The 13,336-nt window shown below is 40.5% G+C and overlaps 1 protein-coding gene across 3 annotated transcripts in view; it reads left to right on the top strand.

Annotated features, from left to right (window-relative positions):
* The first annotated feature begins 528 nt into the window (after positions 1-528).
* The window catches only part of mthfsd (methenyltetrahydrofolate synthetase domain containing), a 51,781-nt gene continuing 38,973 nt past the window's right edge, over positions 529-13,336 (top strand). For all 3 annotated transcript variants that reach the window (XM_063067184.1, XM_063067183.1, XM_063067186.1), the window contains exon 1: positions 529-735. In XM_063067184.1, coding sequence (XP_062923254.1) covers positions 696-735 — 40 coding nt within the window. In that variant the 5' untranslated portion in view covers positions 529-695. The remainder of the gene's footprint in view (positions 736-13,336) is intronic.

Below are 13,336 nucleotides of genomic sequence, written 5' to 3' on the forward strand. Positions count from 1 at the left end.
AGGGTCTGTTTTTATGATGTAATTTTCTGTGATTCTATGACTCTGGAAGAGAGAGATTTAATAGGAACTGGTGGCAACTTTTTCACCCAGGTTGACAGGTATATTAAATGCATTTGTATAGGTACATGAATAGGATGATTTAGGGGGTTATTGGCCAAACATAGGCAAGTGGAACTAGCTCAGGTAGTCAAATTGGTTGGCATGGACCAGTGGGGCCGAAGCGCCAGCTGCATGGCTCTATGATTCACCCAGCTCTTCCTACGGACTTGAAGTCGCTTATAAAGCCAGGCTTGGAGAGAGGTTTCCATTCTACGATACAGTATTGTGTGCAACTCACAGTGAAAAGACCCAATTAACGATTGCATTGTTACTGTTTAATAAATGCGGTACAGTATATAAATAGGTGAGGGGTTTGGAGGCTGTAGCTGGCATTATACGGGGGAAACGCACTGTTTCGGGTTCAGCGTGGAGGCGGAACTGAACGGGACGGGACAGGACAGGACAGGACAGGACGAGGCGGGGCGAACAGCGAGTTGTGGCTTTTCGCTACACCGTAGCAGGGCCAGGGCCTGGTGTGGAGTCGAGGTTACAACCGGGTTTCCCCTTTTGCTTCCGATAACTCTTTCGGCTACTGCGTATCGGCCGTTACGGTCCCCGTTCAGGAGCACACAGCCGGCCGGGTACCATCTGTATCAATGGCCAGACCCATGGAGCCTGCAATCAAGTTAAAACCTGGTATGGGGCCGCTGTACTTTGGAGCTTTGGGAACCTTTGTCTGTTTATCCTCGGGCATGGACACAAACGCTTGCAGAAGCCTTATCGTTTTATATCGCGCCATCTCCCTCCCCATTTAAGAACCTGGCCGTTGAAGTGGCCCAGTGTTAGTAATCGAGACCCCACGTGGCTGTGTGTGTTAATTTCCAGCCTCCCCGCTGGCGTTCATTGCAAGGGAGAGACTCAAACCAGCAGGGTTCCCAGTCACGGACTGAAATGACCCCGACGTCACCCGGGCTTTAGACACAATACACGGGAATAGGGGATGGGGGACTGGAAATTTTCAGTTATATCTCTTAGACTCCTGATGACTTTAGCGTGTTACAGTGGATCCAAATTAAATCTAGAGAGTTCACTTATGTGCACCCCACTTTGTAATTGTTAGGCTCTTGTGTGTTTCTCTTGTGACTTGTGCCCCATAACTCGGCAGCAGGGCAGATAAATGGTTGTTCATTTCAACATCCAAATAATTACTGAAGCTACAAATGCGCTACAACAAAGTTGCGATAATTTTAATCAGGGCCTTTTAATCTTAAACTAACGTTATCCTAAACACGGGACGATCTGCAGTTCCTGTAATTGTAGAGTAACACACTCAATATGATGGGGGAACCTGTGAATTACAGTTTGTGAACACTTTGCAGTTACCTGGCTTTCTGCATTAATTACTCATAATATGTGGTCTGATCTTCATTTAGGTCACAATAATAGACAAAACCAATCTGCATAAACTAATAACACACAAACAATTGTACTTTTCCTGTCTTTACTGAACACATTGTTTAATTATTCACAGTCCAGGCTGGGAGTAGTATGTGAACCCATATATTTAATAACTGGTAGCACCTTCCACCGAGATGCAGCACTGAGTGTCATCGGAAGTCATTCCTGCCTGTGGCCATCAAACTTTACAATTCCTCCCTTGGAGGGTCAGGCATCCTGAGCCAATAGTCCTGGACTTATTTCATAATTTACTGGCATAATTTACATATTACTATTTAACTATTTATGGTTCTATTACTATATTATTTATGGAGCGACTGTAACGAAAACCAATTTTCCCCAGGATTAATAAAGTATGACTATGACTTCTTCAGCAGCAATAACCTCTGCCAAACATTTCCTGTAGCTGCTGCTTAGACTAGCACAACAGCAAGGAGGAATTTTAGACTGTTCCTCTGTACAAAACTGTTTCAGTTCATCAATATTTCTTGCATACCTTGCATGAACAGCTTCAGGTTGTGCCACAGCATCTCAAATAGGTTAAGGCCTGGACTCTGATTTGGCCTTTCCAAAACACTAACTTTCTTCTTTTTTTAACCGTTCTGTTGTTGATTTACTCTTGTGTTTTGGATCATTGTCTTGTTGTATCATCCAACTTCTATTAAGCTTCAGGTGATGGACTGCTACCCTGACATTCTCCTGTAAAGTGTCTTGATACAATTTTGAATTCATTGTTCCCTCACAGATTATAAGCTGTTGAGGCCCTGAGGCAGCAAAGCAGCCCCAAATCAAGATGTTCCTTCCACCGTGCTTTATAGTTGGGATGAGGATTTGGTGTTGGGGTGCAGTACCTGCCCTTTCCCCTCAAAACATAGTGGTGTGCAGTTCTGCTGAAAAGTTCAACTTTTGTCTCATCTGTTCACAAGACATTGTCCCAGAAGCATTGTGGAACATCCAGGTTTTGTCTTTTGCAAACTTGAGATGAGCAGTAATTTTTTTTGAAGAGTAGTAGTTTCCTCTTTGTTGTCCTTCCATGAACCATTCTTGTTCAGTGCTTTTCTTATAGTGGACAGATGAACAGAGACTGTAGTTCTGGAGATTTCTGCAGGTCTTTTGCTGTTACCCTTGGGTTCTTTTTCACCTCCTTCAGCATTCCAAATTGCTCTTGGTGTGATCTTTGCAGGGCACCCACTCCTAGGGAGAGTAGCAACAGTGCTGAATTTCCTCCATTAGTAGACAATTTCTCTTACTGTGGACTGATGAACACTCAAGGTCTTTAGAAATGCTTTTGTAGCCTTTTCCAGCTTCATGCATCTCTACAATTCTTCTTTTAAGGTCCTCTGACAGTTGTTTGATTGAGTCATGGTGCACATAAACAGATTTTTCTTGAGAAGAGCAGACTCTGTCAGTAACCTGACTTTGTGTGTCTTTTTTATAGGCCAGAGCAGCTCTACAACCCACACCGCCAGTCTCATCTCATTGATTGCAACACCTGACTCCAAATTGCCTTTGTAGAAGGCATTACCCTAGAGGCTCATAGACTTTTTGAATCTAGACTGTGATTGTTTAAATGGTGTAGACAGTATTGATGAGAAGTACAATTGTGTGTTATTAGCTTAGGCAGATTGTGTTTGTCTATTACTGTGACATAGATGAAGATCAGACCACATTTTATGAGTAATTAATGCCGAAAACTAGGTAACTGCAAATGGTTCATAAACTTTTTCTTGCAACTGTACATGTGAGCACAATCCAGTCCAGTGTTATTGTGTTGAGAGTCTGTTCTGTTCACTGAATAGGGACAGTCTGTCTGAAATTTTAACAGATGCCTCTCATCACCAACCAGCGAGTCATATTGCTGTTGCCAACTCCCTTTCCAACTGAAAAAATTCCACAGTAGCAAGCTCAACATTTGCATTTAAAAAAAAATATAATATTAGAAAGTGATTTCCAGAACATGACAGAAATTGGTTGCCGTTGAAATCTGAACACCTTTTTGTTTATGGTTCGATATTCCAAAGCTAGGGGGAGGCCTGGCAGAGGTGTAAAAGAGACCTGACAGGTAAATTTTTACATAGAGGATCACATATCTGAAATGATCTGCCAGAGGAAGTGGTCAAAGCAGGTACAATTGCAACTTTTAAGACAGGGATTTCCAGTCTGGGATCCACAGACCCCTCTCTTAATAGTATTGGTGCATGGCATAAAAAATAGTTATGAAGCCCTGTTTTAAGAGGTATTTGGATAGGTATATGGAGGGGAGGGGCTTGCAGTGATGTGAGTGAACGCGGGCCACTGGGACGGGCACGGTAGTCAGCATGGACATTTTGGGCCAAAGGGCCTGTTTCTGTGCTGTATTACTCCACGGCTCTATTCTCAGGAGGGAAGAAAGATGAGGATACAACTCACAAGCAATTCCTCAATATCATAAAAGATGTTGAGAATCAATGGGTTGTGATTTTTTAATTCATTCAAATTAAGTATGCATGTACATCACATTTTGCTGATCATTTTTATGCTTAATGCAAAAAGGAATAAATAACCGTTTCAATAACATACAAAATAGCTAATTTGCATAATTTATAAATAAGATGTCTTTTCACTTTTCAGTTCTGATAAAAGGGTCTTTGATTTGAAACATAGGCTTTGTTTCTTTTTCCACAGATGTTACCTGACCTGTTGAGTATTTCCAGTATTTTCGGTTTTCATTTGTGTAGAAATTACTGCATAAGTTTGCATAGGTCATTTGTCTCTTCGTGCAGTCAGATAAATAAACATTATTTCTTTTGAGGAATTTGTCAGCATTGCTTATGAAGTAGCAGCAAGGTTACTGAAAGCTGTTGACTAGACTTTTAAAGCTTAAATAAAACATAAATTTTCAAAAATATCACCCAAAAGTGGAGGTTAATAGAAGTATAAGGAACACCTCTGGGATCTCACGGTAGTGTAGCGGTTAGTGCAACACAGTTACAGCTCGAGACGTTCAGGAGCTGGGAGATTAATTCCGATGCCATCCGTAGGGCACTCTCCTTGTTGATGCTCGGGTTTCCTCTGGGAGCTCTGGTGTCCTCCCATGGTCCAAAGATGTATTGGTTATTGTAAATTGTCTTGTGATTAGGCTAGTGCGAAATCAGTGGATTGCTGGGTAGTGCCCTAGCAGCAAGGTTACTGAAAGCTGTTGACTAGACTTTTAAAGCTTAAATAAAACATAAATTTTCAAAAATATCACCCAAAAGTGGAGGTTAATAGAAGTATAAGGAACACCTCTGGGATCTCACGGTAGTGTAGCGGTTAGTGCAACACAGTTACAGCTCGAGACGTTCAGGAGCTGGGAGATTAATTCCGATGCCATCCGTAGGGCACTCTCCTTGTTGATGCTCGGGTTTCCTCTGGGAGCTCTGGTGTCCTCCCATGGTCCAAAGATGTATTGGTTATTGTAAATTGTCTTGTGATTAGGCTAGTGCGAAATCAGTGGATTGCTGGGTAGTGCCCTAGAAGGGCCTATTCTGCACTGTATCTCTAAATAAAATAAAATCCCATTATGTTTAAACCATGTTTAAAAAAGCATCCAGCATAGGATCATTTAGCACAAAGGGAGGACTTTTGTCCATCTTGTTAGAGCAGGGGTCCACAAACCTCCCAGCTGGTAGTCGGGGCCAATGGCATAAAATGATTGGGAATCCCTGTATTTGAGCATTAGTCCTACATTCTGTTTCACAAAAAACAATATCTCTTGCTCTTTCTCCATGGGCCTGCTTTACTTTTAGCCTTTCGGTTATAAATCCAGTTTCCTTTTGAACTTTACAGCAGAGTTTACAAGATACATGCAGTAAGCACCGGGATTGCAAGAAACTGTTCTTTTAAGTGATTGGTTTGGTGAATTTATGTTGCGTTGTGAACATTAGATATCAGAAAGGAACAAAACGTTTTACCTGTCAAAAGATTCTATTTCCAGGGCTACTTCTACTTATTTTTAAAAATGGCTTTTTTTATGAGGCATAGTCTTAAGTTTGCAACCTTATTAAAATCAGACATGTCTTCTGCCTCATTTGTCATGTTTTGTTTTCATGATGTACGATAGCTGTGAGCAATGTGATACTTTAAAATATTTATGTACAGCAATAAAAATGCTGAATATTAATGGTAAATCAAAGCATTGGCCACACTGTACACTTTTTAAATCCAAGGATTATGGCTGCGTGTTGCAGACAAGGGTCTGAATTTGTACTTACTCCTTAGTAAGAACTACTTTGAACAATTTACTGCAATAAATCTTACCTAAACATTCTGGAATGCAGAAAGAGGTAATAAATTAATGCTTTTGATTTGCAAGGTTTAAATATTCTAAGAAGAATATTTGTGGATAAAATTAAGACTTCCAAAGTTGCAAATTGAGCCAATAAAATATCTGGAGATCAGGAACATTAAGAGGCAAGGCTGGAAGGAAGTGCTATAGCTATGCCAACCAACCATTTGAATTAGGATTAAGAGTGAATCACTCAGACCATGGAGCATGCTCTACCATTGAAGTAGGCCATGCGTTTTTAATCTGCATTCTTGTCTATGCAGGGTAACCTTTTGCTCTTTGTTTATCGCAAATCTATTCACCTCTGTCTGAAAATATTCAGCAACTCTGCTTCCACAGCCCTTTTGAGCACAGGAGTTCCAAAGGCCCACACACCTTATAGAAAAATATTCACCTTCAATGGTTGACTTAATGTTTTTGAGTAGTGACCACCTGTAGCTAGAAACCCCTGAAAGAGGCAACATCCACTCCACGTCCACCCTTTCATGACCACTCAGGATTTGCATCTTACCAGTCGAGTTCCCTCTCAGTCCTCTAGAAGCAGCAGATTTGAGTGTTGTCTATCAATAAAATCTTGCCACCGCTGTCTGTAAGGAGCTTGTATGTTCTCCCCGTGACCATGTGGGTTTCCTCTGGGTGCTCTGGTTTCCTCCCACATTCCAAAGACGTTCAGATTAGTAGGTCACACGGATATAATTGGGCAGTGGGGGTTCATTGGGCCGGAAGGACCTGTTACTGTGCATATCTCTAAATAAAATATAAAAAAATAAACACAATCCACCCATTACAAGTATTACTACTCATAACTGTTCTCTGAACTGCTTTAGTGCATTACATCCATAAATCAGGGAACCAGTAATGTGCACTGTACTTCAGATGTGATCTCAATAATCCTGTCTGTATCTAAAATATAATCTTCCTATTGTATTCGATTATCACTGTACTCATAGCATTCAGCCAGTATGTCTAATTGTTGTAGTGGCAAACCAACTATTCGTGAATCTTAGACCAAGGAACTGCTTCCTTCCTTCAAGTCATTTATATAATTCGTAAAATGTTCAAAGTACAAAGTGAAATTTATTATCAAAGTACATATATGTCACCACATACAATACTGAGATTTATTTTCCTGTGGGCATACTCAGCAAATCTATAAGATAGTAACTATATCAAAGTTGCTGGTGAACGCAGCAGGCCAAGCAGCATCTATAGGAAGAGGCGCAGTCGACGTTTCAGGCCGAGACCCTTCGTCAGGACTAACTGAAGGAAGAGTGAGTAAGGGTTCTCCCCCTCCAGCTTTCAAATCCCTTACTCACTCTTCCTTCAGTTAGTCCTGACGAAGGGTCTCGGCCTGAAACGTCGACTGCGCCTCTTCCTATAGATGCTGCTTGGCCTGCTGCGTTCACCAGCAACTTTGATGTATGTTGCTTGAATTTCCAGCATCTGCAGAATTCCTGTTGTTTAAGATAGTAACTATAACAGGATCAATGAAAGATCAACCTGTGCAAATGCATATATAAATAAATAGCAATAAATAATGACAACATGCGATAACAGGATAAAGAGTCCTTAAAGTGAGATCATTGGTTGTGGGGACATCCCAATAGATGGCGGGTGAGTGTAGTTTTTCCCTTTTGTTCAATAACCTAATGGTTGAGGGGTAGTAACTTCTTGAACCTGGTGGTGTGAGTCCTGAGGCTATTGTACATTCTAGCATGGCAGCAGTGAGAAATGAGCATAACCTGGGTGGTGGGGATCTGATGATGGATGCTGCTTTCCTATGACAGCATTTCATAAGGGTGTGCTTAATGGTTGGAAGGACTTCACCTGTGATGTGCTAGGCCGAATCCACTTCTGGGGTGCTAGCACTGTTTCCTGTGGTGTACTGTACCTGTCAAAAGATTCAAAGTACATATACAGAATACGACTCTGAGATTCGTCATTGCATCTTGCCAAGCAACTTAAAAAAATATGGAAAATTAAAAAGCTGCAGTTGCTGGAAATCTGAAATTAAGTAAAACAGAAAAGAAAACCCTTGGAACGAGAAACAGTTACATTTTGCATGTTGGAGATATTAGAACTGCAAAAGTGAGGCAAGACAAATTGTGAAAAAGTTGGAGAGGGATAGATATGATAAAAACTATCTCTACATTTGTCTTGGTGACGTATTGTTTATGAAGTTGCCTTCTTGAGAGAAAGAGACAGAACAAGCAAAGGGATGCGTAAAGGCTGCAGAGCGCATCTCAGATCTGTTGGAGTGAATTGAAACCCAAAAGAAAATGTTTGGAATGCTCAGGAGACTGAGCAGTGTCTGCAGGGAGAACAAATATTGAATTAATGTTGTAAATAAATAACCCTGTACTGTTCCAGTGAGGCTCAATGTTGTTTATCTCTACAACAGCTTCTGCCAGAACTGATGAATATTTCTAATAATTTCTGTTTTATTTCATATTTACAACATATACATTGCTTTGCTTCAGAAGCTTGTAAGTTTATATCACAATTTTCTTATCAGTATAATAGAAGGATTAATTAAATGTGAGAGCAGAATCTTTTGTTCTTTCTTAATTAGTAATTTAAAGTCAGCATCTGGAGCTATTATTAGATATGTTCATGTTATTTAGAAAAAAAAAGGCAATGTCAACATAATTTTGTGTCATAATTATACAACCATAAGACAGAAAAACAGAATTATGTCATTTGTCTTATTGAGTCTTCTGCTATCCCATCATGCCTGATTTATTTTCCCTCTCAACCTTATTTTCCTGCCTTCTCCCCATAACCTCTGACGCTCTTACTACTCAAGAACATATCAATCTCCACTTTAAATATATCCAATGACTAGGCCTCCACAGCCATTTGTGGCAATGAATTCCACAGATTCACCACCATCTGGTTAAAGAAATTGCTCTTCATTTCTGTTCTAAAGGGATGTTCTTCAGTTCTGAGGCAGTGCCCTCTGGTCCGAGACTCCCCATTATAGAAAGCAGTCTTCCTATGTACACTCTATCTAGACCTTTCAATATTTGGTAGATTGAGAGACAGACAGACAGACAGAACAAGCAAAGGGACATATAAAAAGCTGCAAAATGCAGCTTAGACCTGTTGGAGTGAGATGAAACCAAAAAGAAAATGTTTGGAATGCTCAGGAGACTGAGCAGTGTCTGTGGGGAGAGCAAATATTGAATTAATGTTATAAATGAATAACCTTCCAGTAACCCTGCACTGTAGCAGTGAGGCTCAACATGAGCCTGAGAAATAGCTTCCATCTGGACACCATGCTGCATCTAGGACTCAATGATAAATTCAACCATTTCAAGTAACTCAATTCCTCTGTATGTAACAGACCTGATCTGTTCTACTGAAAGGTCATTCAGTTACACTCTAACATTAATTCAGTATTTGCTCTCCCCACAGACACTGCTCCAGCTCTTGGACATTTCCAACATTTTCTTTTTGGTTTCATCTCAGACTACGTCCACACTATGCCAGATAATTTTGAAAACAGAGCTTTTTCTCTTCGTTTTGAGCTTCTGTCCACACTGAAATGGCGTTTTCAGTCCCCGAAAATGGAGATTTTCAGAAAAGGTCTCCAGAGTGAATAAATCTGAAAATGCCTAATATCCGTTGCAGTGTGTACGGGGTAACCAGAGCTTTTTAAAATCGCTGTCATGACGTGCCGGAACAGATGGCAGCAGCGCGGCATTTCATTGTTTTCTTCTTATTATTCTTATTACTACTTTATTGTCGCCAAACAATTGATACTAGAGCGTAAAATCATCACAGCGATATTTGATTCTGCGCTTCGCAGAACCTAACAATTTCAGAACAGATGGCAACGAGAAGAGTTAGAAATGTACTCACCAAATACTTTGACCCATAGCTTACTGAATAAATAAGTATACTCACTTTGCCCTGTTTTCTGTCCTTGCTTGTATGAAGGTGCTTTACCTATTTATGCAAGTACTTCTCTGACAATAGATGTGTAACAGCCTAACGTAACATTGTATGGAAATACAAGATAACACTGATGCAGACATGTTTTATACAATTAACAAGGTGCTTTATTAATGCAACAGAGTTAGTCAGTTTTTCAATGTTTGTCATCAGCTGGGTCATACTGTCCGTGAACTCCCTGTCGGTTGCCTCCATACACTCCAGTATTTGTTTTTGTTTTAGTTTTAAGTCCTGCTGCGCGAGAGCCAAGAGCAAGTCCTTTTAAGTTTTTCTACTCTGTAACTGGACAAACGCGCACTAAGTATACCGTTTCCTCTTCGCTTGTTTTCTGTGTGTCCTGCGTATGCCCAGTAGAGGAGTTTCGCCCAAATATCCGTGTTAGTGTGGACAGAGATATTTTGAAAAACGTTTAGTGTGTACACCTGTCGTTTTTACTCGAAACCGGCGTTTTCAAAATTATCCGGCGTAGTGTGGACATACCCTTACTCCAACGGGTCTGAGTTGCAATTTGCAGCCTTTTATATGTCCCTTTGTTTCTTCCGATTGTCTGTCTCTCAATCTACTGAATATTGAAAGATCCAGATAGAGTGTATACAGAGAGACTGTTTCCTATAGTGGGGGAGACTCGGATCAGAGCTCACTGCCTCAGAACGGAATGACATCCCTTTAGAACCGAGATGAAGAGAAATTTCTTTAGCCTGAGGGTGGTGAATCTGTGGAATTCATTACTACAGATGGCTGTGGACCCCAAGTCATTGGGTATATTTAAAATGCAGGTTGATAAGTTCCTTGTTAGTTAGGGCATCAAAGGTTACATGGAGAAGGAAGGAAAATAATGTTGAGAGGGATAATAAATCAGCCATGATGAGATGGCAGAATAGACTCAATGGGCCGAATGGCATAATTCTTCTCCTTTGTCTTATGGTCTTATAATCATGTCACAAAATTATGTTGACTTTGCCTCATTAGTTTTTCAAAGTAACTTGAACATCTGTAATAATAGCTCCAGATGCTGACTTTAAATTACTAATTAATAAAGAACAAAATATTCTGCTCTCATGAGGAAATCTGCAGATGCTGAAATTTCAAGCAACACACATAACAGGTTGCTGGTGAACGCATCAGGCCAGGCAGCATCTCTAGGAAGAGGTACAGTCAACGTTTCGGGAGTCCTGACGAAGGGTCTCAGCCCGAAACATCGACTGTACCTCTTCCTAGTGATTCTGCCTGGCCTGCTGCCTTCACCAGCAACTTTTATGTGTATTCTGCTCTCGTATTGAATTAGTTTGCCTGTAATACTAATAAGAAGAGTGTGGTATAAACTTCATTGTTTCTGAAGCTAAGTAATGTAGATGTCATAAATCTGAAATAAAACAGAAGTTATTAGAAATATCCATCAGTTCCGGCAGAAGCTCTGTAAAGATTAACAACGTTAATGATTCAAGTCACGAGCCATTCATCAAACTAGTGCAGAGTAAAGCAGATATTATTCTATAAAGAAAGCATGAGGACAGAAGGAAATTAAAAGATAAGATTTGGCTGGAGAGAATGTGTGTTGGATGTCCGTCGATTTCAGTGATAATGGTAGGAAAGCTTTTAAAGTGGAAAAGTCGTTGCACAGTGGCAGTTCCGCTCTCTCGACTTCAGAAGCCTTATTCCAGTGGTATGAGTGATCGTCACAACTGGAGACTTCCTTGGTTGCAGTGGATGGCCATGACGTCGTCAGTGTAAATGACAAAAAAAAATGGTGGAACTAGGTGAAAGGGGATGGTAAAACATGTGAAAAAGTACTAGAATGTTTAATGAAAAGACAAATGGAATTGCCAGTTGGAAAAAGGTAAGTCTTATAATGTTTCAACAATGGGTTGCAAAACTATGCTCCTAATAGCTGACTGTTACTAGGTCCTCGGTCAAATGGTGTTCTCAGTAGCAGATTGGTTGCAGATTCTGCTGCTGGTTTGCAGCGGTTAACAGCTCTCAGCAGACAGTGGTTTTATATTAAATGTGTAATGAAAGAAATACCATGGTGTTTGGAATGGTGCAGGGAAACAGTGCATCTGTCATGTGAAGTACAAATGCCTATTTGTCACATCTACAGAGCTGGAACAAAAACTTCTAAGCAGTGACTATATAAAAGATTTTATTTCTCATTGGCAAGAAAATTCAAAAGATTATGACTGTGAAGCAAGCTGTGTTAGTCATGGGCTGATTGGCTTTCGTGGTCAAATAAAAATGCCACTTCTGTAAATAAAATCAAATAATTAAAATTCTATTTTCAAGCAGATAATAAATTATGTGGATCATAAATATAATTTTTCTGTTGCCAAAATTGACATTCTGCCTCTTTTCAAAGAAGAAATATTTGAGTTCTTTGTGTAACAAAGTTTGGATGTTCATTCAGTTTATTGAAAAATAATCTGCCTGTAAAATTGGAATGATATAGACCGAAATTTAACGTAAAACATAGAAAAATAGAACAAATGATCTGGCCCCTTAGTCCAGGGGTCCCCAACCTTTTTTGCACTGTGGACCAGTTTATTATTGATAATATTCTTGCGGACCGGCCGACCGGGGGTGGGGTAGGGTTGCCAACGGACAAGAGTAGCAGTCAAATACGTTGTGTTTACCACGAGAAAGACTACAATTACCATGAAGCCGTGCGCGGGCACCAGCGCACGTGCATGTACGTGCCGATTTTTTCCCCTACAAATCGTTTTTGGCGATTCTTTTTGGGATTGGTGGGGGGGAGTGTTAATCACGACTGGAATATAGGTGATAAGTGGCTAATACACTCAATTTCGTTTCTAAAAGGGTTTATCTAATGAATTTAATATTAAACACACAGCGCATATTTTCCTCGCTTGAATAGTGATAAGTCAATTATCAGGGGAGGACAGGGGAGCTTGAAGTAAGTGTCGAACGAACTTCCAGTAGAAGTGGTAAAGGCAGGTTCGATATTATCATTTAAAGAAAAATTGGATAAGTATATGGACAGGAAAAGAATGGAGGGGTATGGGCTGAGTGCAGGTCAGTGGGACTAGGTACGGACTAGAAGGGCCGAGATGGCCTGTTTCTGTGCTGCAATTGTTATATGGTAATATAAGTCACTTATAAGTCAATAGCATCATAATATTTTAAGTAACGTTTGGATATTAAACACACAGCACATATTTTCCCCATATGAACATATAAAATCATTGCAACACACCAATATCGCTGAATCAGTTGGAGCCCTGGGCTTGTTTCCCTGCAACAAGACAGTCCCATCGAGGGGTGATGGGAGACAGCGATACTCGAAGGGGGTTCCTAATGTCCAGTCTATTCCGCAATTTAGTTTTCGTTGCATTCATTGCAGAGATATGCTGGAAATGGAAGCAACATTTTCAGTGCTTTCATGGCTATCTCAGGATATTCAGCCTTGACTTTGATCCAGAATGCCAGCAGAGATGTTATCTCAAACATACTTTTCAGCCTGCCGTCATTTTCAAGCTCGAGGAGTTGATCTCCTTCTCGCGCTGACATGGCCTCGCGTGCATTCAAGCTCAACCGGGAATGAGGAAAGGTGCAGCTGACTCA

The sequence above is a fragment of the Mobula hypostoma genome, chromosome 14 (genome assembly GCF_963921235.1).
Source record: "Mobula hypostoma chromosome 14, sMobHyp1.1, whole genome shotgun sequence".
Taxonomy (NCBI): Eukaryota; Metazoa; Chordata; class Chondrichthyes; order Myliobatiformes; family Myliobatidae; genus Mobula; species Mobula hypostoma.